General features: G+C 49.6%; 1 protein-coding gene across 15 annotated transcripts in view; it reads right to left on the bottom strand.

Moving 5' to 3' along the window:
- Positions 1-24,390, bottom strand: part of AP2B1 (adaptor related protein complex 2 subunit beta 1) — a 1,113,451-nt gene that overhangs the window by 167,995 nt on the left and 921,066 nt on the right. For all 15 annotated transcript variants that reach the window (XM_069614911.1, XM_069614900.1, XM_069614904.1 and 12 more), the window contains 2 exons: positions 1,528-1,612; positions 699-785 (listed from right to left, as the gene is read on the bottom strand). In XM_069614911.1, the coding sequence (XP_069471012.1) occupies positions 699-785; positions 1,528-1,612 (172 nt within the window). The remainder of the gene's footprint in view (positions 1-698; positions 786-1,527; positions 1,613-24,390) is intronic.

Raw genomic sequence — 24,390 nt, 5'->3', positions numbered from 1 at the left:
CCATATTTTTTATTTCTTTTTAAAGTATTTGAGCGTTTTTAATGAGTGACTGTAGCACTGGTTAATTCTGTTTCTAGATTTTACGAGGCGTTTAACAGGGGCGATAGAGTCACAATTATTTTGTAAGAGTGACATGTAGGTCTGATAGAGTTGCGAGCATTCCAGACCAGATTGATGGGGGGAGACCACTTCGTAGCAGATTGCTTGTAATAGTGTTGAGTTTCTTTTTATTACGTGAGAATTGTACATTGGTGCTCAAGATTTTTCCTGGTTGTACATAGGATACCGGGATCATGAAGGTTACCACAAAGCTAAACCTTGTTTTACTCACTGATGGCGACCCATGGTTAGGTGACCACCTCTTTGCTCTATTGATCTGTGACATACACACTAATCTCTGACACATAAAATGAGGTTCAGGAATTCTTCATCGTGTTCTAATAACCATAATCATCCAATACGTCTAAAGCCTGGGCTTCTCACTGGTGACCAGTTAACTACTTCTCAGCACAACATGTGTTTAGTCCTTTAATTAATTACTAGTTGCTTGGTGTTCTTCCCTCCACTTGTCATAAGTGCCCAAGCCTCTGCTAATGGAGTTCAGTTGGCACTCATTCCATTTGTGATAAATGTTTTAATCATAGGCTACTCAAAGGTGTTTTAGCAACAGTTCTCGCCTTGATGTACAGTATACTTACCAGCATTCAGGTGGCATTCCTTAATCTGAAACTGTAGCTCATTCTCATTTGGGATGTCCTTCCAGGTAGCCAAAAAGACCTGGCGCTCTACAAAATAAGCAAGCATGGCGTCAGAAGGCAAGCTCTACATAGCTCAAACGTTCTGCCAATTAAAGCCACCCCAACAAAATAATAACTAAACCGCCATTGTTGGTAAAACAAACACAGTTTGGCGAGCTACAACCCAGGCTATCGTGTGGCAAATCAAAAACAAGACCTGACAAAAGCCACTTCATTGAATAAACTCAAGGAGGAAACAGAATATGAATTCATGCTCTTGTGTTACAGAAACTGATTTTGCAGGTCTCATAGTTTTTAATTTGGGGCACCACAATAGCTGCAATAACAGACCAACATGGATGACCATACAAGCAAGAGCCACTTCTGCGGCTTTGATATTCTGTCCAATTAGCACATAGCATAGCAGCATAAACCACATTGTCTGGGAGACCAGAACGGATGCACATCCCAGCAGACAAAACAGAGAAGGTCGGAATTTAGAAAGGTTATTTTCTCATCACCCATCTGGGGAAAGGCATGGAATGTCCCTGTACATAAGAGGAGATACCGGATGGTCAGAATTGAATGGCTCTCCCTTCTATTCAGCACCTGTTGAAATTAAATGGGCGCTTCATTCCAACTGTTCAATAGAAAACATTAAAGGCTCTGACCTCAGTCATGCACTTTTCTTTAGCACCAACTGGCTAAGTAGGAGGGAGAAGTGAACATTAAAGAATTGTGAAAAACAGCTCAGAAAGGGGAAAACATATCCATTGACAGAAGTACTCACCCATCTTGCCATCCTCTACAAACAGAACATTAAGGGGAATCAGACAACTGAAATAGAAGACATCAATGTTGTTCTTCACTGCTACCTGCAGAAAACCAAAATAACCAATTAAACACCAGCGAGATTGTGCACAATGTCTATAAGAAGCCAGTCAGTCACTTTATGTGCAAAAGCAACATTTCACAGATCCTAGATTGTATATGATGAAAGGGCAAGAAAGGGAGTGTGGGTGGGGGCAGTCGAATGAAACAGAGCGATTCAATCCAATATACATTAACTGGTTCTTAATAACGCTTTGAGAAACTATTGTTGCACATTAAATATTGGCCTCCACAAACATTAGTCTATACGTATTGGGAAGTTTTTGCAAAACAGTGTGTGTACTTTATGGACTCCTCAGTAACTATTTCACTCCTTCCTTTGGCAAAATGTAAATTATTTAGGCCGGGTGCTTGAGCAGCAGAGTAGCAGCTGCTGTCATACAAGTGTCAGCCCCAGATTCTTGATGTTTTTCAAATAGTGTGGCCTAGAGCAGTCAAGCTATTTGATGAAGTACTGCAAAAGGCCCAAATACATTACACAACTAAGGAAGAGTTGATGTCGAGGACCTGAAATGTAATATTCTTGCTCACATTAGCAGCATCTGACATGCAGTAATTGATGCATAAATGAAATCAAATTTTAAAAATAAAATTAAAGCTATTCTTAATTATCTCCTTCTGTTTTTCATTTTACTTTCTAATGGTGAGAGATTAGTATGTTACAGCCAATAACCGGTTTGGGTTTCTGTTCAACATTAAGAATGCTGTTAACTCCTAGAAGTTATCTGTTTATTCTAAAAGGCTTGTTTCAGGGATGTTCAACACAGTAACCATCACAGGGCAATTTTTCAGAGTGCCGAACAAGTTGTAGAATAGCAGGCACTGTTAATTTCTGAATTGCTTTTACCTGTAGGAACGATCAGTACTGAATGATCAAATTAAAAGGCATTGATCATCAACAGTACTGAAAAGAACTCGGAAAGTAGCTATGTCTGGAAACTGTGAGCTTGCTAAATAGGGAAAGTGGCACACGGAGACCTATTTCAATAGACATTTTTTTTAAAAAACTTTTAACAACTTCGTAATGCGTAGATGCCATACAAAATGATCCCAAAGTAGCAGTGCTCTAAAGACAGCCTGCTTGGTAAAGGAATCACAAAATCCAAAGCCACTGCTGAAGACCCTTAGCAGTATTGTACAATAAAGCCCAGCACAAGAGAAATTCACTGCAACTGATAGAAATTAAAAAGGTAACTGAAAAAGTGTATAGCTAATGGAAAGTAACTTATCCATATAAGATTTATTTCGGTATACGAGTCATAAAAGCAGAATACATCATAAAATGTCAAGAAGAAGAGAATAACAAAATATAGCAAGATAAAATCATCGAATGTGCAAACCCAAACATCCAGTTTCCATTTAATCAAATAGCATGAATGGTTACACGTTTAGAATCCTAATTTAAATAAGCATGTTGTAAAAAATTAATTAGGCATTAGATGTCTCAATCCATTAGATCTACAGAAATAATAATCTGAACAGGTCACACATTGGGACTTGTATACAGTCTTGGTTCAACCCTAATTTTGTTGCACTATTTTCTGAAGACTACCTTAAGGGCATTACTAACATGACATCTTAGCGTCTACTAATTGCCATTCAAAGCTATAAAGAGTGTACACAATTGCCCCTACATCAAGGCTCTAGTTATTTCCGGCTACTATTATTTTGAGTAACTTGGCTCTTTTTTTCCATGCCATACTTAGATAATGGACAACAGCAATTATGGTGTCTGCATGTTTCAACTTTTTGCAGACGTCTGCTGTACAAATATTACCAATTCGATAATTTTTTAAGCAGGGTTTAAGATTCCTCATTCTTAATTAAGAAAAGATGAATGAAAAAATGGCATACATTTCCCTCCACTGTCAAGGGGCACATTTATGAGCCTTGCTCATACCAGGTACATATAAATATACCCAAATGTAGTATTCCGGTTCTTAATTTAAAAAGAAGGGTGCATGCAATGGGGACTTTAATTAAATGCAAATTTTATCTTTTATGTATAAATATGTTGTCAATAGACTATTATTGCTGGGCCTATTCGGAGTGGCTATAGGCTTGGCCATGTTTATTCAATCTCCCCATCTATATTGAACCGCATTTGTAATTGTTTATTTATAAAGCGCTTACACACAAGTAAATTATCTCACAAAATTAACTAGCGTACTAGGCCTGATGCATTTCTACTAGTGCAAGTGCATGACAGGAGGGGAGGACAGGACAAACGATCTTGCTAGGCCTAGTGCATTCAAGGTCATGCAAGTGCACATACAGGAAGTGCGTGGGAGGGGGAACAAGTGCGCCCAGTCCATCAGGGGCCTTCGTTAAGTGCAGAGAGGTTGCCCCTCTCATCGAACGTATTCTGAGTGCAGGAGTGCCAGACAGAGTGCAGAGGCCCGGAGTCAAGTGTAGGACTGGCGAGGGAGCCTGGGACCGGTGAAACTCTGGAGGTGCACCAGGCGACCATTCAGCGATACTGAGCAGAGTTGGGAAGGATAAAGGAGGGAAGCAGGAGAGAAGAGAAAGTAGGTTAGCTGGGGAGAGAGAGAGAAAGAGGAAGAGAAGAGGAGTTGAGGAGTTTCCTGAACTTGAGGAGGTCCGGCTCAAGACAGAGAGATGCAGGGAGGCTGTTCCAGAGGGAGGCACCTGCAGAGGATAACAATCTACCCCCAAATCTCTGTTTGGAGAAGCTGCTCACCCACAGAGAGTTGGAGGAGGCAGAGCGGAGGGCTCTAGGAAGAGAGTATTTAGGAAGAGAGCATTGTAGGTAGTGCGGGCCACGGCCCCAGAAAGCCTTGTGGACTATGCAGAGGGCCTTGAACTTGATCCTTGAAGCCACGGGAAGCCAGTGGAGATATTTCAGCAACAGAGAAATGCAGTCCCTGTGCTTGTCAGAGAGTAGAAGTAGGAAGATTGAGAAAGAGACTTTTGCAGTAATCCAGTCTAGAGAGAACCAGGGCTCTGGAGACAATGATAATCAAGCATAAGTACTTACTGAACTGGACCACCATTGATTGCTAAATTGAGTTTCATTTTACATGTTTTCATTTTCATAACTTTCACTGGTTTAGTATTGTATGCATTCAACTATTTTATAGCTTAGTGTTCTATTCTCTATGCTGCCTGCACGCCCAGTACAAAGCCACATCTTTCTTTGGGCCAGGGCTGCCAGGAAAGCAATTGGGTGATGGGGGTCGGAAGGGGATCAAGAACAGTCTTGTACCTTGCTCATTTTGTGTCACTAGAAAACCCCCATATGGTCAACAGCTCGGCTCCCAGTGATTTGTTTGCATACTCGATGCAAAGCTTGAAAGTGAACTTAAGTTTAGGTAGTGCCTCTACTTCCACAGCCTGGCCATTCAGGGACAGGATGATGGATAGGAGAGAATGTGTTCTTCTGTCTTTTACGCATTATTTCAAACATCCAGGCACCAGAAAAGAGATCAAAGCCTGACCACCCCTGAGCCAAAGGAGTACTCAGGCCTTTGCCAATGACGCACAGATTTGGCATGTCAAGTTCCCCAGCAGCACTTTGTTTTATTTAGTCTCTGGATTGGAAAAGACAAGAATTGAAAAAGGAAACTAAGTTTCCCGGTATTGATAAGTCTGAAGGACTGATCAGTTTCCCCATAACAAGTGAGAAAAAGCTAAGAGAAGCGCTGAGGTCTAGAAGACAGCACCCAAGTCTAGAAGATTGATATGGAACAAGTTACTTACCTGTAACTATTGTTCTCCAGCATAGGTCTGGCATGGATTCACATGCTCATAAATACTCCGTCGTCAGGCCGGGAAGCCTCTGTAAAAGAAAAACAGTTTCACTTTCAAAACTGTTTTTCTCCTCTAAACCAATCACTGTACTAAAGGTCATACTGCCCCTAGCCAATGACTGTCCTCTCCCTAAGCCCCTCCCCTGGCAGCCATCTTCAGATTTGGTAAGCATGTAAAGTGGCAGTATTACCAAGGAGACCTGCAGGAAGATGAAGGGAGGGATCCCATGTGAATCCATGCCAGACCCATGCTGGAGAAGAACAAGTTACCATCTGATAAGGTTCTTTCGACTGGATATTCCTCCAACGTATTCCACATCTTTGACATGTAATGTCCACAGTTGTGCACTTCGGAAACTTTTTCGGCAGAGGGCGCCCTGTGTTAGGGAGAATTCTCTCTTTAGGCTGAATTTCCTAACCTAGTGAGTCCCCCAGCAGCTTTGCGGGATTTCTGGAGTTTGTTTTTTTCTCCTGCCAAGAGTGAGACTCTTTCTCCCACTCTTGGACATGATTTATGGTGTTCCTTTGACTGTTAGTGTGTTTTATGGGCTATGGGGTCCTTTACTCCATAGGGTCTCATGTGTTTTTACTATGTGTGTTACACAGCACCCTCCGTGCCGTAACACAGGGGTGTCATAGTGACACCCCACCATAGACTCCATACCCTGGGACTGACTACTGTCTCCCAGGGCATGTAAAGTCACCATTGGCTTTACTAGTCCCAAATTATTAACAGAAACCAGTACAAACCATCATATTGTGGACGTACTGGTCGGGGCAATTCGATTGCCCCGGGGTCTGTTAGTCGAGGGGGCACGTCTCTGTCCCCCCTGATCGAGTTTTGGCTGGTGGCAGTGTATACTACTTTTTATATTCGACTGCGAATATTTCCCTATGGGATTTTCCCATTGTTCAAGGCTACCAACTTTAATTATTTCATTCTCATAGCCTCGAACATACCGCCGGTTTATTTATTTAATATTAATTCGCCGGTTGGTATTTGTTTGCCAGGACTCGATTCAAAAATGGCGTTTGTGTTCTCTTCTGTGACTCCCACCCAAGTCGAGCCCTTTGTTCCACTTTTTGGCGGGCTTCGCCACAGAAGCCTCCAAATGTGGTGCCACTCTGTCTGGGTACCACAGGGGGTGTGGGAGGGGGTTTAGGCACCCTGGAATGAGTTACCTTGGTAACTCAAGTCGCACTCTTGTGTGATTGGCCCAAGTGGTGAGCTGGCCGGCTCACCACTTAGCATGTTTGATTGACAGCTAGGCTGAGTGAATGGGGGTATGCTGCATAAAAGCAGGGCTTTGGGGACTGGAACTTCAGAAGTCGCCACAGGACCTGAGAATCCGACGAGGGCGAAGCTGAGCCGGCCTACCACGACGACACCATCGGTGGAGTCCTGCGGAACAGACTCACCACTTCCCGACGACAGAGAAGATATCCCGGCTGGAGAGGCTTCTTCCCCTGACTGGCGGGCACAACCAGGTTATCTTCTTTTCTTCGCACCCCAGACCGGTTTGTGGTCGAACTGCCCGTGCCAAGCACCCCGGCAGCCGGATAGCCACTTACCACTGAACCGCGAATCAACGGACCGCGCCTTGTACCTGAGAAACTGCGCGGCTGGTTTCTTCCCTGGCAGTGCAACGGACTCCTGTCTTCCTCCCCGACGAGATCCTCTCTTCCCCCGGACGAAGCACCGACTTGCACCCGCTGCCAGGAACAACTGCCCCCGCTGGAGTCTTCTCACCACTTTAAGGTACCGTTTTCGCCAGGCCTCCCTTTCTAAAGATTGCTACAAGGTAATAATAACTCCTTAACCTTCTGGACTGGGCTGGCCGCCTTGACCCTCTAACTGGTCCCTTTCTTTGGTCTAACTCCTTTTTGAACCTTTACAAGACTTTTGTGCACTGCAACCGTGTGACCTTGGACACATTTCGTTTCGATCCTCTTAAAGCGGATCCGGCCTAGTGACTCTGAATTCACGGTGTTACTTTGCCTTCTTCTCTTGTTGTGTTCGTGAAAAAGTGTTGGGATCTGTTTCACTTTATTCTCTGCTTTTCTCTCCCTTTTTGTAAAAACGAATTATTAGAGTGCCATCTACGTTAAGCACTCACCGCTGTCTGAAAATAAGTCGGGCTTTACTTAGGACTTGTCTAATATTCTTTTAAGGGAGTGTCTATCTTTTAGTGACCGTGTTTTTGAATTGCTTACTATTAGTTCCTGTGTGTTTTTCTAGAAGTGGTTTTAAATAAATAATCTCTTTTACACCAAGCCCTGGTCAGTGTTTACTTGTTCTATTTTGTTCTCTTGGCCTATTATGAATACTCTGTATACTGCCTAACTCTTCTTGAGGGAGGTCTGACTGCTCAGCCAAAGCTACCAAGTGAATCTGTGTGGTACAGACTGCTACCAAGTGGGTTTACTGACAAACACCTGTAGTCTTAAATCTTTTGCAGTGGTCCCAGAGGGAACTGCACAGGTTTCTGCCTAACACCCTGCGTCGATGACGTCGGGTCGATGTCCCTTGGACGCCGCCGTTGAGGGTGACGTCACCGGATGGTAAAAATAGGACGCACGGCACCCATAGCCTCAGTTTATGTTTTTTCCCCCAGAACGTGTGGCACCAGTCTCACGCCTGCTTGACTGCACATAGCCTTGCAGAAACGTAAGCTGCAATCGCATAGGAAATTCTCCAGAGGGGCAGGCTGGGTGGGCAATGTGGAATACATTGGAGGAACATCCAGTCGAAAGAACATTACCAGTTGGTAAGTGACTTGTTCTTCGCATGGATTGTGTCCTCCAACGTATTCCACATCTTTGACAGACTCCCAAAGCAGTACCGGAAAATGGAGGAGGGAAAAGAATTTAGAGTACCCAATCAGATGGCGGAATAAAGAACCGCCTTACCAAAGGCCATATCCTGACCATGGATTGTATCCAGGGAGTAATGCTTAAAGGTCTGAATCTAAGTCCATATAGCAGCATCACAAATATTCCTAATAGGAACACCCCCGCAGGAGGGCGGTGGAAATAGCCACGCCCCTAGTGGAAAGAGCTTGCAACCCTTCAGGAGGGTCCTTACCCACCAATCGGTAACACACCGTAATAGTGAGGATAATCCACCTGGACAAGGTCTGTTTGGTAACAGCCTGGCGCAATCGGTGTCCAGCATATCCTACTAAGAGTTGATCATCCACTCTGACCCTGGACATCCTAGAAATGTAAAAGCTGAGAACTCTCCTAGGATCCAACCGATGGAGACGCTCCTCTTCCTTACCAGGATGAGGAGCAGGATAGAAATATGGGAGAACCACCTTCTGACTCAAATGAAATTCAGATACTACATTAGGTAGAAAGGAAGGACGGACCCGCAGCACAACACTGTCCTTGTGAAACACAGTAAAGGGTGGCTTAGAGGAAAGTGCCTGCAATTCACTCACTATGGGAGCGGAAGTAACCGCAACCAAGAACACAGTCTTGAAGGACAATAACCTCAAAGGACAAGAGCGCAAAGGTTCAAACGGAGCACCCATGAGAAATTTCAAAGAGGGAGAGAGAAAGAGAAAGAGAGAAAGAGCGAGAGGGAGGGAGAGAGAAAGAGAGAAAGAGAAAGAGAGAAAAAGAGAGAGAAAGAGAGCGAGAATATCCTCTCGGTATGGAAGACGGCGTGGAGGGCAGATGTACATTTCTAGAAGGTCTGGGTACCACCTTCTCGTGGCCCAATCCGGAGCAATGAGGATCATGTGGGAACCGAACCTCCGCAACCTCTGCAACACTTGCAGAATGATGGGGACTGGAAGAAACGCATACAGCAGCAGGAATGACCAATCCACTACGAACGCGTCTCCTAAGGGTCCTCTCGGAGGAAATACCCTTGAGCAGAATCTCTCGCACTTCCGGTTGACACTGGTCGCGAAGAGATCCACTTGTGGGGTTCCCCAAAGGGCAAATATCTCCAGGAGGACTTCCTGAGTCAACTCCCACTCGTGAGGAATCGTGCTCTGCCTGCTCAGAGCGTCCGCCGCCACATTTCTGTCTCTGGCCAGATGAACTGCCGAGATCGAAATTCCCTGCTGGATGGCCCAGAACCAGAGCTGCATTGCCTCTCTGCACAACGGGAGTGACCCTACCCCACCCCTTTTTTGTTGAGGTAATGCATGGCCACTGTGTTGTCCATCATGATCAGGACACTTTCCCCCCTGCACAGATGGCAGGAAAGCATTCAGGGATAGCCCGACGGCCCTCAGCTCCAACAGATTGATGTGGAGTTTGGACTCTGACGGAGACCAACGACCGCTGGCGGTCAAGACGTTGGCATGAGCGGCCCATCCTGTGAGGGAAGCATCTGTCACTACAGTCACCTCCTGCCATGGTTGCCAAAATGGCTCCCCATTCATCAGGTTCCCTCCATTGGCCCACTGCATCTTGTGGACCCATTGCAGGGATCTCATCCTCAACCGGTCCTCTGGCACCAGAAAAATGCAGGATGCCATGAGGCAGAGCAACTTTAAGAATTCGAAAGCCGGGAGACACTGGGCATGTTGAAACTTGTCCACCATCTGCACAATGTGATGAGCCCTCACCTTGGGAGGCGAGCACTTCCCCAAGGACGTGTTTAATACAGGCCCAAAGTACTGGAACTGTTGGGAAGGTGTCAGATGCGACTTCTTGAAATTGAGGGAAAAGCCCAGCCTGTGGAGGGAGAGGCAGGTGAGACTGAGGTAATACAATGCTTGCTCGGGGGAACAGGCACGGATCAGCCAGTCGTCCAGGTAGGGGTAGACGTGAATTCTCCCTCGTCTGAGATACGCTGCCACCACCACCATTAGCTTGGTGAAGACCATCGGGCGGAGTCAATCCGAACGGTAGGACATGAAACTGAAAGTGCAAGTCTCTAGCCGCAAACATCATGTACTTTCTGTGCTTGGGATGAATCGGCACATGAAAGTAAGCATCCTGTAGGTCCAGAGACACCAACCAATCCTGAAGTTGAAGGCCCTGGAGGACTTGAGAAAGAGTAACCATCTTGAACTTGTCCTTCCTGAGAAGTTTGTTCAACCAACCCAAGTCCAGGATGGGTCTCAATCCCCAGTCTTTCTTTGGGATAAAAACATAAGGGAATACCATCCCTTGTTACTGTCCGCTACAGGCACCAGTTCTATAGCGCTTTTCTCCAGCAGGGTTAAGATTTCCTACGCAAGGAGCGGAACTGGAAGCTTCAAAGAGTTTCCCCGGTGGATTGTCATGAGGCCACTTTAGGAAGGGAAGGCAGTAGCCGTGGGCTATCGTATCCAGAACCCACACATCCGAGGTAATGGCTCGCCACTCTTCAAGATGCTGAGATAGCCTGCCCCCAACCGGCGAACCATGGGACATGGCATCATGACTGTTTTGGAGCAGCTGCGGCAGTGCTAAAGGCAAAGAGGCAGCTGCCTGAGCGGCTTTGACACCTCTATTTCCCCAACCACAACGGGTACTTTTTCACTGGCGGCCCCTCTCGTTCTACCAAAGTAGTAGTAACGAAAAGTACCTCCCCTCCACTGCTGTCCCCTAGGACGAAAAGGCAGAGGTTGACACACAGCTGCGCTTAAAGTTTTTCCTGCAGCTTTCGAGGTCTGCAACCTCTCAAAGCTATCGTCAGCCTTGTTGCCAAACGTACGTCATCAAAGGGCATGTTCAAAAGACGGGCTTGCACATCCGGAGCAAAACCTGACTTCCGCAACCACGCAAATCTGCATGTAACTGTGCTCGCAGCCATGGACCGGCTAACACTGTCGGCCCTATCCAAACCCGACTGAAGGGATTCGCACACGGCATCCTTGCCGTCTTGCACAAGAGCAAGGAACCTATCCCTTTCTTCCCCCTCGGGAATATGCTCAGCTGCTAAAGAAAAAAACAGTTCCACAGAATGTGTGAAACCTTCCTAAGGCACAAGTGGAGTTGGCCGATTTCAATGCGATACTCCCTGCAGAAAATACCTTCAGAGCCCAACCATCGAAACGTTTGTCGTCCCCATCAGGAGGGATGGTAGGGGACGCCGCCTGCCTCGAGGTGGCTGCAGCCGCCTGAACCACCAAACTCTCGGGAGTAGGGTGAGTGGATAAATAGCTAGGGTCGCCAACGGAAGGGCTGTACTTTTATGTCAAAGATTTATTAACAGCCGGAAGAGATTCCGGTGACTGGAGCAGCGGCCACCCATTTCTGTAAGGTGAGATGAAACGGCAACACCGGGACTTGATCTAAAATGTCTGTTAGATCATCCTGCACAAAGTCTTCAGGAGAACTGGACCAGCCCAGACACTCTGAGACCCTAAGCATGAGCCGCCTGTATTAAGAATCGGCATGAGCCCCAGACTCAGGCCTACCAAATTCCACTTCCGGAGAAGCATCCAACCGACTGGCATCATAAAGGGTTTGCCTCAACTCCTCCAATTGACTGTCTCCAGAAAAATTGGAGCCACATCAAGTTCACCAGGGTCCTCAAATTCAGACCTTTCTTCCTCTTCATATATGTCGTCCAGAGAGAGTTGAAACCCAGGCCTAGGGACAGAAGCTCCCATACTTCGCTGCAGCCTTCCTTGGAGCATCCACCAAATCAGGGTACTCCAATGGTAAATTGCAGGCAAAAATACCCAAAGGAGCGGAGGGCGCCGAAGGCTTCGACAACGAAAGTGTCGACAACCTCGGCATCGTGAGAGCCGAAGGCTTCGGCGTCGACACTGGTGCCGACGGCACCGTAGGCTGCTCAGACGGAAAAGCGGTCATGTCCGAGTCAGACGGACACAGTGCCGACGCCAGCTTCGAGCCTTTAGCAGGGTGCATCAGTCTAGCCGGAGACGAGGACCAAGACCTGGAAGCACGTCTCTTGCGACTATCCAAAGCCTTGTCCGAACGGGACCTTGAAGGTTCCCGGTGCGAATCGCACCACGAACCCGAGCCTGAAGGCGTGCAAGCCACAGTACCAGACCGTTCCTTGCCGGCTTCGTCAGAAGGCGCGATCAGAACCGTGCTGTGCAATTGAAATATCGATAACATTTTCTACTTAAAGGCAGCCCATTCCTCAAAAGTCGAGGACTACGTCAGGCATGCCACTTTATTTGCGGCATCATCCTCCAAGGAGGCCAGGGAATGCGACCGGTGACAATGCTTCCGAGAACACCGCAACGAGGAAGAAGAATGGCAGGAACTACTCCGGGACCGAGAACCCCGGGCCTTCTGACGCAGCGAGTCGCCCCTCAAATCGTTGGTGGACAGCCCTTCAGTTTTCGATTTAGAAGTACGGGACTTACTGGGTTTAGAACCCCTACCTACCTGGAGCTTCCCCTTCTGATGCCATCAGGCTGTGGCAGTCAGCGACTGGCATTTAGAACAGGCGTCGGTGTCATGACTGTCGCCCAAGCATCACAAACAAATGCGATGCGGGTCAGTCAGACATTTTCGACTTGCAGTCCCGGCAGGTCTTGAAGCCAGACCGCGGAGTCGGAGGGGTCGAAGAAAAAGACAGTTCTACGATGAAACACACGAGGCGCAGCGAGTTCTCAAAGCAAACAAGTTTGAGGAAAAAAACGGAACTGAGGCTACGGCGCTGTGCGTTTTATTTATAATATCGGGTGACGTCGCCCTCGACGGAGGCCTTCAAGGGACATCGACCCCGACGTCATCGACGCAGGACGCCCTCTGCTGAAAAAGTTTCCCAAGTGCACAGCTGTGGACATTACATGTCAAAGATGTGGAATACGTTGGAGGACAAATCCATTCGAACAATAGTTACATGTAAGTAACATGTTCCTTCTCCAGCATGGGGTCTGGCATGGATTCACATGCTCATAAATAATGAATATACAGCAGTACAACATTATACAACCACGGGAGGTGGCAAGGCTCAACAGAAGCAATCTACTCTTACCTCTGGAACAGAATCACCTCAAGCGAAAAAATTTCATAGCACTGCTTCGCCGACTCTGGACTCCGCCCTGGAATCCCAGTCGATGCAGTAGAACTTTGTGAAGGTTTGCGTAGACCTCCTTGTAGCAGCCCTGCAGATGTCCAGCAGGAGCACACCAGACCCGAACGCCATTGTCGCAGCAATCGCTCTGGTGGAGTGGGCTCTCGGACAGCCGGGCAACGGTCGGCTCGCCAACCGATGACAGTACGTGAATGCCGCCGGGAGCCACCTTGAGATGTAAGCCTTGGACAAGGCCTTTCCATGGTTCAACAGGACCAAAGTTCACGAACAGATGAGAAGTCTTCCGAAAACTCTTTGTGCATGCCACGTAGAACTTTGGGCACGAGCAACGTCCAGCGGGTGCGAGGCCCTTTCAGTCGGTGACAAAGGCTTTGGGAAAAACATAGGCAAGACCAAAGGCTTGTTGAGGTGGAAAAGACGGAACCTTTGGGCATGAAAAAGGGGTGCATCCGCAGCACCACCCTCGACGCGTAGAAAGTCAGATATGGCTGTTAGCAGGATAGGGCCTGGATCTCACCCACTCTCCTGGTAGAGGTGATGGCCACATGGAAAGCAGTTTTCCACGAGAGGAGCCTGATGCTTAGGCTTGAAGGCCCCCCCATGAGCCATGTCAGCACCACGTTGAGTTCCCACGCTAGGGCACGAGCCTTCACCGGCGGGAAAGATGGAAACAGTCCCTTGAGGAACTCTTTGACGAGTCGGTGAGATCAAATTGAAGATCTTCCTGGAGACCTGGTGTAACGGGAGCTAGAGGTCAGATGCACCTTGATAAGAGGCGTTCGCCAGTCCGGCCTTGGCCAAGGATAACAAGTATGGAAGAATCTGCAGGGCCGTGACCCTCAGAGTGGTGCTCTTCTGAGACTGGCACCACGTAGCTAAACACTTCCACTTGTGACCGTAGCACTTCAAAGTCGACGACGCTCTGGCCTTGGCCAGGAGCTCCCTGCAGTCCGCCGGCAACTCGTATCCTCCAAATTCTAGGGCTGCAGGAGCCAATCCCTCAGGATCAGTGATCCTGGGTTGTGATGCAGGATTGCACCTCCTTCTCTGGTGAGAATATCCAGAACTACTGGCAGTTTGACTGGAGGCGACTGACAGGTTGAGAAGGTCCGGGTACCAAATCTGCCTCAGCCACCCCGGGGCGATGAGCATCATCTTGCCTCAGCACTGTTTGAGTGTTGATGATGCGTAGCAGGAGAGGCAAAGGAGGAAACGCGTAGGGAAAGGAAGTTACTTACCTGTAACTATTATTCTCCAGCATGGGTCTGGCATAGATTCACATGCTCATGAATATTCCCTGTTGTCAGGACGGGAATCCTCTGTAAAAGAAAAAAACAGTTTCATTTTGACTTACAAACTGTATTTCACCTCCAACCAATCACTGAACTCTGGGTCATACTGCCCCCAGCCAATGACTGCCCTCTCCCTAAGCCCCTCCTCTGACAGCCATCTTCAGATTTAGTAACACGTAAAGTTGCAGTATGACCAAGAATAGTCGCAGAGGGGCAGGAGGGAGTTTTCGCATGTGAATCCATGCCAGACCCATGCTGGAGAACAATAGTCACAGGTAAGTAACTTGTTCCTTCTCCAGCATGGGGTCTGGCAGGATTTACATGCTCATGAATAAAGAGTCCATAGAAGTACAATATTACACAACCACAGGAGGTGGCAAGGCTCAACAGAAGGAATTACTCTTACCTCCGGAACAGGCTCACCTTCAAGCGAACAGGTTGCTTAGCAATGCTTGGTCGACCCTGGACTCTTCCCTGGAATCCCTGTCGATGTAGTAGTATCTTGTGAAGGTGTGCGTAGACCTCCACATAGCAGCCCTGCAGATGTCCAGCAGGGGCACACCAGACAGGAACGCCGTTGTCGCAGCGATCACTCAGGTGGAATGGGCTCCCGGACGGCCGGTTTGCCAACCGATGACTGTGATACAGCTGGAGAGCCACCTGTAGATGGCCTTCCCATGGTTCACAGGACCAAAGTTCACGAATAGTTGAGACGTCTTCCGAAAACTCTGTGTGAGACACAGAACTTCCAGCGAGTACAAAGTCCTTTCAGCTGGCGACAAAGGTTTCGGGAAGAACACAGGCAACACCAAAGGCTTGTTGAGGTGGAATTCCGACGGAACCTTTGCCATGAAGGAGGGGTGCGTCCGCAGCACCACTCTCGAGTCATGAAGTCACATACGGCTGTTTGCATGATAGGGCCTGGATCTCACCCACCCTACTGGCAGATGTGATGGCCATGAGGAAAGCAGTCTTGCATGATAGGAACTGTAGAGGGGCCTGATGGATAGGCTTGAAGGCCCCCCCCCCCATGAGCCTCGTCAGTACCAGGTTGAATTCCCCCACCGGGTAGGCCCCTTCACTGGCGGGAACGATCAAAACAGTCCTTTGAGATACTCCTTGATGAGATGGTGGGTCCAAAGAGAAGACTGTCCTGGAGACCTCGTGTATCGAGAGATAGCCGCCAGATGCACCTTGATAGAGGTGTGCGCCAGCCCCGCCTTGGCCAAGGGCAACAAGTACGAAAGAATCTGCAGGGCTTTGACCCCCAGAGGATTGATCTTCTGTGCCCGGCACCACGTAGCGAAGCACTTCCACTTGTGTCTGTAGCATTCAAGAGTCAACAATGCTCTGGCCCTGGCAAGGACCTCCCCCTGCAGTCCGCCGGAAAGTTGTACACTCCGAACTCTAAGGCTGCCAAGCCTTCAGGTTCAGCGATCCTGCGTCGTGATGCAGGATTGCACCTCCTCTGGTGAGCAGATCCGCGATCACTGGCAGCTTGACTGGAGGCGAGGTTGACAGGCTGAGAATGTCGGGAAACCAAATCTGCCACGGCCACGCCGGGGCGACGAGGATCATCCTTCATCAGCACCATTTGAGTTGACTGATGACTCGCAGCAGGAGAGGCAATGGAGGATACGCATACAGGAACAGACTTTCCCACGGGGAGGAGAAAGCGTCCCCCATTCTCCTCGGCTGGTGGAACCTGCTGGCGAACATCTGGCATTTGGAGTCTGTCACCGTCGCTAACAGATCAATCTGGGGTCTGCTCCACTTGCGGAAGAGGCAGTCTACTTGGTCCTGTCGCGGTTCCCAATTGTGGCAGGAGCCCAGCTCCCTGCTGAAGGACTCCAGCTCCCTGCTGAAGGACTCAGCAATGGCGTTCTTGAATCACACCAGGTGAAAGGGGATGAGGAACATCTCTTGGGCAACGCCCCAGTGCTACAAAGCCTGCACCTCTCTGGAGAGCGCCTGGGATCTGGTGCCCCCCTGCTTCCTGATGTAGAACATTGTGTTGGTGTCCGTGATGACCCTCACCACTTTGCGCAAGAGGGACGGAAGGAACGCCTTGAGTGCCCAAAACGCTGCCTGCAGCCCCAGGATATTTATGTGGAGATCCCTCTCCTCTGGTGTGGAGACGTCTTGTGTGGGCTCCCCAGCCCTCCAGGGAAGCTCCCAAGGTGACCATCTCCTGGTACGGCAGTGGGGGGGGGGGGGGATCTGAAAACCTGTGCGCCCCCTGCGACGTTGCGCTCTACGGAACTATTTGTTGTGAGCAATCTTGTCTGCAAAGCTTCCGGACACCTGGATCCTGCGAGCATCCAGGAACTGCAGAAGGAGTCGCATCTGCAAACTACAGAGCCGGATCAAGTAGATGCACAACAACATCCTGAGCAGCGACGAACACCGTGGCATTCTTCAGTGTCAACAGCCATTGCACCTTGCCCCGCAGGGCCGCTATCCACTCCTCCGAGGGAGTCGCCAGGCAGCAGACAGCTTTCAGTTTGGCCCCCAGGAACAAGGCGTTCTGAGATGGTATCAAGCAGGACTTTGGATAGTTGACGGAGAACCCGAGAACCATCAGTAGCCGGACGGTCCTCTCCGTGTGTTCGACTGCCAGTTCCCTTGACTTGGCCCAGATGAGCCAGTCGTCGAGGTACGGGTACACGTGTATCCCCTGTAGACGCAGATGGGCTGCCACTGGTGCCAGACCCTTTGTAAACACCCTGGGTGCTGACTTCAGTCCGAAAGGGAGGGCCTTGAATTGATAGTGCCTTTCTTGAACTACAAAGTGCAGGAACTTCCGATGCTTCTTGTGAATGGGGACGTGGAAGTATGCATCCTGCAGATCCAGCGACGTCAGGAAGTCCCCTTCTTCCAGTTGGCCAAGCACGTGATACAACGTGACCATCCTGAATGTCTGGGACTTGAGGTATATGTTGAGAAGCCACATGTCTAGAATGGGCCGCCAGCCCGGGTCTTCTTTAGCAAGAAGTATCTGGAGTAGACTCCAGAGACCCAGAGTTGCTTAGGAACCAGCTCTATTGCCCCTTTTATTAGCATGGATTGTACCTCCTGCAGGAGCTGAGGGATGTGCTGCTCTTGCCGGGCCACCGGAGGGATCGGCAGACACTTTGGCTGGAACTCTGGAGTGTGTCCGTGGGCGAGAGTGTCTAGCACTCAACAGTCGGTGGAGATCATCTTCCACTTGCTGACTAAGCCCGCCAGCCGGCCTCCCACTGGAGTGCATGGATGGGGACCCGACGTCCTGGCCGGTTTAATCTTGCTTCGGGGCCTGCGTGCCACCTTCGGAGCGATGTCGGCCCCCTCCACCGAAAGCCTTGGAACGGCTTCCTGGATTGTGGACCGGGGGGGGGATTGGCAGTACGAAGAGGACCCTCCGCGAAATATTTCGACGATCTGCCGGACTTCACACCGGAGGCACGAAAGGAAGGACAGTGTTGTTGAAGAGTGCTCAGGGCACAGGCTGTCTCCGTGTCCATCTTAATGGCCTGCAATGACTCGTCAACGGCCGTCCCAAAGAGATTGTCCCAGTCGAAGGGCATGTACAGCAACCTCGTCTGGACCTCCTGACAGAAGTTGGTGGCTTTCAGCCAGCCACGACGACGAAGGCAGACACCGTTCCCCCATCTGCCGTAACCCAGTGTCTGTGATGTCCAGGGCACATTGATGGCACGGTCCAATGCCACCTCCCACTCCTGGAGGATGAAAAGCGCCTCAACCCGCTTGTCTGGTAGAAATTCCAGCAGCAGGGCCATCTTATACCACAGTTCACTGTCGTACCTGGCCAGGATTGCAAGCGCGTTAGCACCCTTGACTGTTGATGCCGCAGAGTAGATCACGTTTCTTCCCTTGGTATCCAACTTCTTACCTTCGCAATCTGGTGGAACAGAGGATGAAGACGAAGGGTTAGACTACTTCTTTCTCGCTGCCGGTGAGACCACTGAGTGCGGGGAAGGCTGCTAACGTAGGCACTTGTGTGCGGACTGCAGCACGCTGTACTTTTTCTCCAGCCTATCCCTCTTGGCTGGGGCCGTGGCAGGATTTCTCAAAGCAAGGCCCTCGCCCCAAAGGGCGTCCAGGAGAGGCACTGTGTTAGGCATGATTTGGAGTAGTACCCTTTGGGTGCACTACAAAATCCTTGACCTCCTGGCAATAAGAACCCAACCTTTGGTAAAAGTCTGTACTACACAGGTTGGTAGCGTGATTGAGCAGTCAGGCTCATCTCAAAAGGGGTCAATGTGAGCAGTAGTGGAGTTACACTGAGCTTCACAGTGACAAGTATCCAAATAAACTCTTACACACAAGGTTTCTTGATTAAAACAATCATTAATTTATTTAACAGTCAGTCAGTTTGAATAAGCCTTTTTTAGAAGGGGCAATATAATAATAACACACAAATACACCGCAAAATACACCCTCTTAGTTTCTCTAAATCAGCAAATACACATTTGGGATGGCACACACACACACACACTTCCTACACCATCAGGTGAGAAATAACTAGGACACTGTGGACATTAATATATCACTGTTGCATTTAGAGCAGTACTTAGAAGGGTGGCAAAGGAAAAGGGTTATTCGAATAAAACAAGAGATCACACAAATTTTCTGAAGCAGGTAAGTACTTTTGACCCCCCCAATGCAGAGTAAGTTAACCCTTTCCTGGAAGGAAGGTAAACACACACACTCAGAAGAGAGAAGACTCATTCAGGGAGCCAAGCCAGGTCAAAGTCAATTGGGCAAAAGTCTAGGTGAGCAGAAGCACTTCTTACAGGTAGGTAAAAGTCTTGCACAATGTTTTAGAAGTCTTTGTAGAAACGAAGCATCAATGTAGGGCCACAAGCGGATTAGGCTTGTGAGGTAAAGAAGCTGTTAGCAACTCTATGAAAGCAACCAAGAAAAGACTCAACTGAGATCAAGTAAGGCTACACAAGAGGTAGGTTCTCTCAGACTGTACAGTATCTTTGGTTAGAAGAAATTGTTCCAGCTGGCTGCTGTTCCTGTGTGGGTTGGCAGATCCTGTTGCTCCTGTGCCTCAGTCGTGGGGACAAGAGGCAGGACTTCTGGGGACTCCTGCAACACAACGGGACGGTCGGCGACAGCAAAGGACAAACTTCTATTCAGTGGCACTTTGCGGTTTCAGCTCCTTGCGTCTCAGCAAATAGCACCACTGCAGACTCTCCGATACCACCCTGACTTTCCTGGCATCTGGGGTCCAGCACTCTGTTGAGGTGGCTCAGGCTCGGTCAGTCCTGCTTACTAGGAGTCCGGAGGATCTTCCCGCAGCTTGGGTCCGACTTAAAAGTGATGCACTCCAATCTGGTGTTCCTCTCCCTTGCACTTTGGTTCCTGCAGAAGCAAGGAAGTACAGCCAGCTCGGAGAGGATGTCCAGACGAGTTCACTTTGGAGCTGATTGGTCCCACCAACTCCAGGGACAAGTCATCCGTTCAGGGCTTCTCTAGTCGAAACGAATTCAGAGTTTCAGCACAGCGGCAGGGCTTCACCAGGCTAACCAACGGTCCAGGAGTTGCAGCAGGCATCGTCTTCAAGTTCTTCTTCGGATTCCTTCATCCAGTGGTCGACTCTGCCTTCCGAGCCAAAAAGCCTCACCTTTTATGCAGGTTTCTCCCATTCATTCCAGCCTAGTTTTCAGTCACCCAGCAAGGTGGCTGTCCTTGCCAAAAGGCCAATCCCCTAAGAGTGCATTCCCATCTCCTAGGAGACTAAGCACAGGGAGTTTCAGGCACCTCCCTCACTTCCAGCCCCTGCCAGACACTCTGGAGCCAGAGGTGGGCTTCACAACCTGGTTTGGCGCGCAGAGTAAATCTCAAGGAGGACCTTTCCAGCAATAAATGGCGAAAAAAGAAGACTGGGGTCATTTTGACGAAATGGGCACCAATGGGTGCTTTACCAAGGCTGCAATTGCAGCCCACGGTACAAACACACAATGGTAGTAAAAAGTAAACCACTGCCACAAGCCATTTAGTGAGGAAACGGCAAGACAAAAATGTTACATGAGAAGCTAGACAAAGGGGATACCAAGTAACCCCTCCAGCACTCTATTGTAAGATGGTGTGTGCTGTGTCTAGAAAGTTACAAATGCAAGTAAAGTCAATTTCACTTCAATGCTCTTGGAAACAGTTTATCCAAGAGAAGGTATTTGAACCTTTGGGAAATCTGAAAGACTTCCCTGTGCCACTGCATTGAAGGTGCTGTGTGACACAATGTAAGGATGATGCCAATGGAGTTTGTCAGACTCCATACTTACAAAGAAACAGTTCAAATCACATAAAAAAACATGAGAGTGGGGGGAAAAAAGTGTCTCCCTTTCTACAGGTTAAAAATGAAAAGTCCTAAAATCCAGCAAAGTTGCTGGGGCTCTCTAAGGTAGAGAGGAATTAGCAAATTTCTGAGAATTCTCCCTAACACACTGCCAAAATGGTCTTCCTCTTGCGCCGTTGGTATAGGAAACCTTCCTTCTCCGTCTTTTCTGGCGTCAGCTGGAAGAGCTCGGGCGCTCTGGCAACCATGGCATGCAATGGCACCACCTCGTCTGTGGGAGAAGCCCTTGTCTGTGGCGAACTGCCCCCCCCCCCGTGAACATGTCGTCGTCTGTGTCCGTAGTCGCTGTGTGTGTCCCTGGGGGGGGGGGGCACGTGTGGAGGCTTATGCAGAAGCGTAGGGTGCTCCTTTTTCGGCAGAGACTGGTCCGGGGTCACTGGGATTGGCGCCGTTGGTGTTGTCAACATCCTTTTTTGAATCTCTGACACCAGGGTATGCAGGGTCGAAAGTATGTCCAGCAATACATCCCTCAGAGGGGTCGGGCGGTAGGTCTACTGGGCCCTGTGCTGCCGGGATTTCCGCTGTCACGGTTTCCGTCGCCCCCCTCTGCGTTTCCGCCACCGTCGTTCCCCACATCCTCCTGGATCATGTGAACAGACACCTGGTCCTCCTCGTCCGAGGAAGAAATAGCTGTGCCGTGGAGGTCTCCTCACCCCGCACCCCCCTTTTTGCATCCCGAGGGGTCGGCTTCGGGATGGCATCCTCTTCTCCGGTGTCTTCTCCACCGGCTTGGTCGACGCCACCCGCCTCGGGGGCAGGGTTACTCTGGGCACCGCCGGGGTTACCTTAACTGAGGTCAGCCCATTTGGCCTCCGAGAGGGAAGCAGCCACCAACTCTGTCAACAACATAGACTGGGCCTTCGGGGGCAGGTAGGCCACCTTTTCCTGCGCCTTCTCTGGCTTTTCCCGCAGCTTCGCCGGGTTACCCGATTTCCTCTTCGTGGAGGAACTGGCGCAACGGCTGAAGATGGAGGCAGATGGTGAAGATGAGCGCACCCTTCCCGTTGCGGGACCCGCTTGCGCAGTGATCCCGGCGGTAACAGACTTTCCGTGCTTCACCTCGTCTTGGGCCCCCACGGATGGAGCGCACACAAAGGACTTAGAAGCCTGCTCCTCGGACTGGCCGGTCCTGGGCGAGGCATGCCCCTGCTTGCGGCAGGAGGTAGAGGGATTTGGCGCGGAGCCACGCCGCCAGTCTACTGTGATGATCCTTCATGGTTTGCTTGGAGAACCCAATGCAGATTTCACAATCCACTTCCCTGCGGTCCGCATGGAGACAGTAGAGGCACTGAAGGTGTTTGTCCTCTACAAACAAGTTCTGCAGTCCGCAGCTGGAGCAGAGCTTGAAAAGGGAGCTTCCCTCCCTCCTCTCCTCCAACATGGTCTGGAGTGCAGAGTAGGCCCGATGGCCTTCTGGAATCTTCGATGAAACCTGGACGATTCTTGCCTTCGAGTGGCGTAGAAATTCACCGACAAACGGATCCCCACTTGTCAGTCGAAGGAGTGAAAGAGCACACAAGCTCTATTTGACACAAATAGAGCTTTTTTATTGGAAAAAGTGTGAAAATGTAGAATAGCTCTCGGAGCAAAACCCAAGGACTCCCAACACTTGAACGTGCAGTAAAAATCTGAAGATGGCTGCCAGAGGAGGGGCTTAGGGAGAGGGCAGTGTGACGCAGAGTTCAATGATTGGTTAGAGGAGGAATAAAGTTTGTAAGTGAAAGTGAAACTGTTTTTTTCTTTTACAGAGGATTCCCGGCCTGACAACGGGGAATATTCATGAGCATGTGAATCCATGCCAGACTCCATGCTGGAGAACAGGCCTTCTCAGCGGAAGGAGAACGTGTCCCCCAGGCTCCTCTGTTTATGGAATCTGCTGGCAAACATCTGGCATTTGGAGTTCGCTGTTGCAAACATATCGATCTGGGGCCTGCCCCACTTGATGAAGACGTGGTGCACCTGGTCCCGCCGAAGTTCCCAATCGTGGCAGGAGCACCATTCCCTGCTGAGGGAGTCTGTAATGGTGTTCCTGACTCCCACAGGTGAAAGTGGATGTAAAACATCGCTTGTCCGATGGTCCTATGCCACAAGTTGTGCATCTCCTTGGAGAGCGCTGGGGATCGTGTGTCCCCCTGTTTCCGGATGTAGAACATTGTGGTGGTGTGCTCCATGAAGATCCTCACCACCTTGTCTTTCAGAGACAGAAGTAATGACTTGGGGGCCCAGAACACTGCCCGTAGCTCCAGGATATTGATGTGGAACTCCTTCTCTGTCAGCCACAGGCCTCTGGCGTGCACTCTGTTCCCCGGGTGATGTTGGGGTGAACGCCCCACCACCTTATCGCCCGACGGTACTCCTTGTTGAGCGGGATGTTGTCTGCGAAGCTTCCGGATACTTGCACCCAGGAACTCCTGAAGAGGTTGCATCCGTAACCTGCAGAGCCGGATAAGGTAGATGCAAGACGACCAGCAGCTCGATGGTGCGCACTGAGGTGGTCGACAACGGTTACACTTTCCCAAGAATGGCTACCACTCTCGCCTCCCAGGGTGACGCTAGGCAGGAGACTGTATTGAGTCTGGATCCTAGGAACAGTACGTTCTGCGATGATGTTAAGCAGGACGTCAGATAGTTGGAGAATCCCAGATCAGTCAGCAGCTGGATGGTCATCTCAGTGTGTCCGAAGGTTAACTCTCACGCATCGGCCCGGATGAGCCAGTCGTCGAGGTACAGGTACACGTGTATCCCCCGTAGACGCAGATGGGCCGCCACCGGTGCCAGGCACTTCATGAACACCCTGGGGCTGACAGCAAGCCGAAGGGAAGGGCCTTGAACTGGTAGTGCCGTCCCTGCACTACGAAGTGTAGGAACATTCGGTGCTTCGTTTGAATGGGGACATGGAAGTAGGCATCCTCCAGGTCCAGCAACATCCAGAAATCTCCTTCTTCCAGTTGGCCCAGCACGTGCTGTAGCAGGACCATCCTGAATTTTCGGGACTTGAGATGTCGCAGGTCTAGAATGGGCCTCCAGCCCCCCGGTTTTCTTTTGGACTAAAAAGTATTGGTTTAGAGGAGAAATAGTTTTGCAAGTGAAAGTAAAACTATTTTTTTCTTTTACCGAGGATTCCCGGCCTGACGACTGGGAATATTCATGAGCATGTGAATCGATGCCAGACCCCATGCTGGAGAAGTAGAGCTTTCATCTCCTCCGTCCACAGACCCCTGGCATGTAGGTCCCCTGAATGTGCATCAGTCGTGACAGTAACTTGGTGAGGGGGCAGCCGAAAGGGGTCGTCCTGGACAAGGAAAGCATGAACCACCAGTGCAACGCTCTCCAGAATTGATGTGTTAGCGTGACCTATCCTCCC

Source organism: Ambystoma mexicanum, chromosome 9, assembly GCF_040938575.1.
Source record: "Ambystoma mexicanum isolate Mex_15411 chromosome 9, UKY_AmexF1_1, whole genome shotgun sequence".
In the NCBI taxonomy this organism is placed as follows: domain Eukaryota; kingdom Metazoa; phylum Chordata; class Amphibia; order Caudata; family Ambystomatidae; genus Ambystoma; species Ambystoma mexicanum.
The sequence above is the reverse complement of the archived record's forward strand: the minus strand, read 5'-3'. Positions and strand labels throughout refer to the sequence as shown.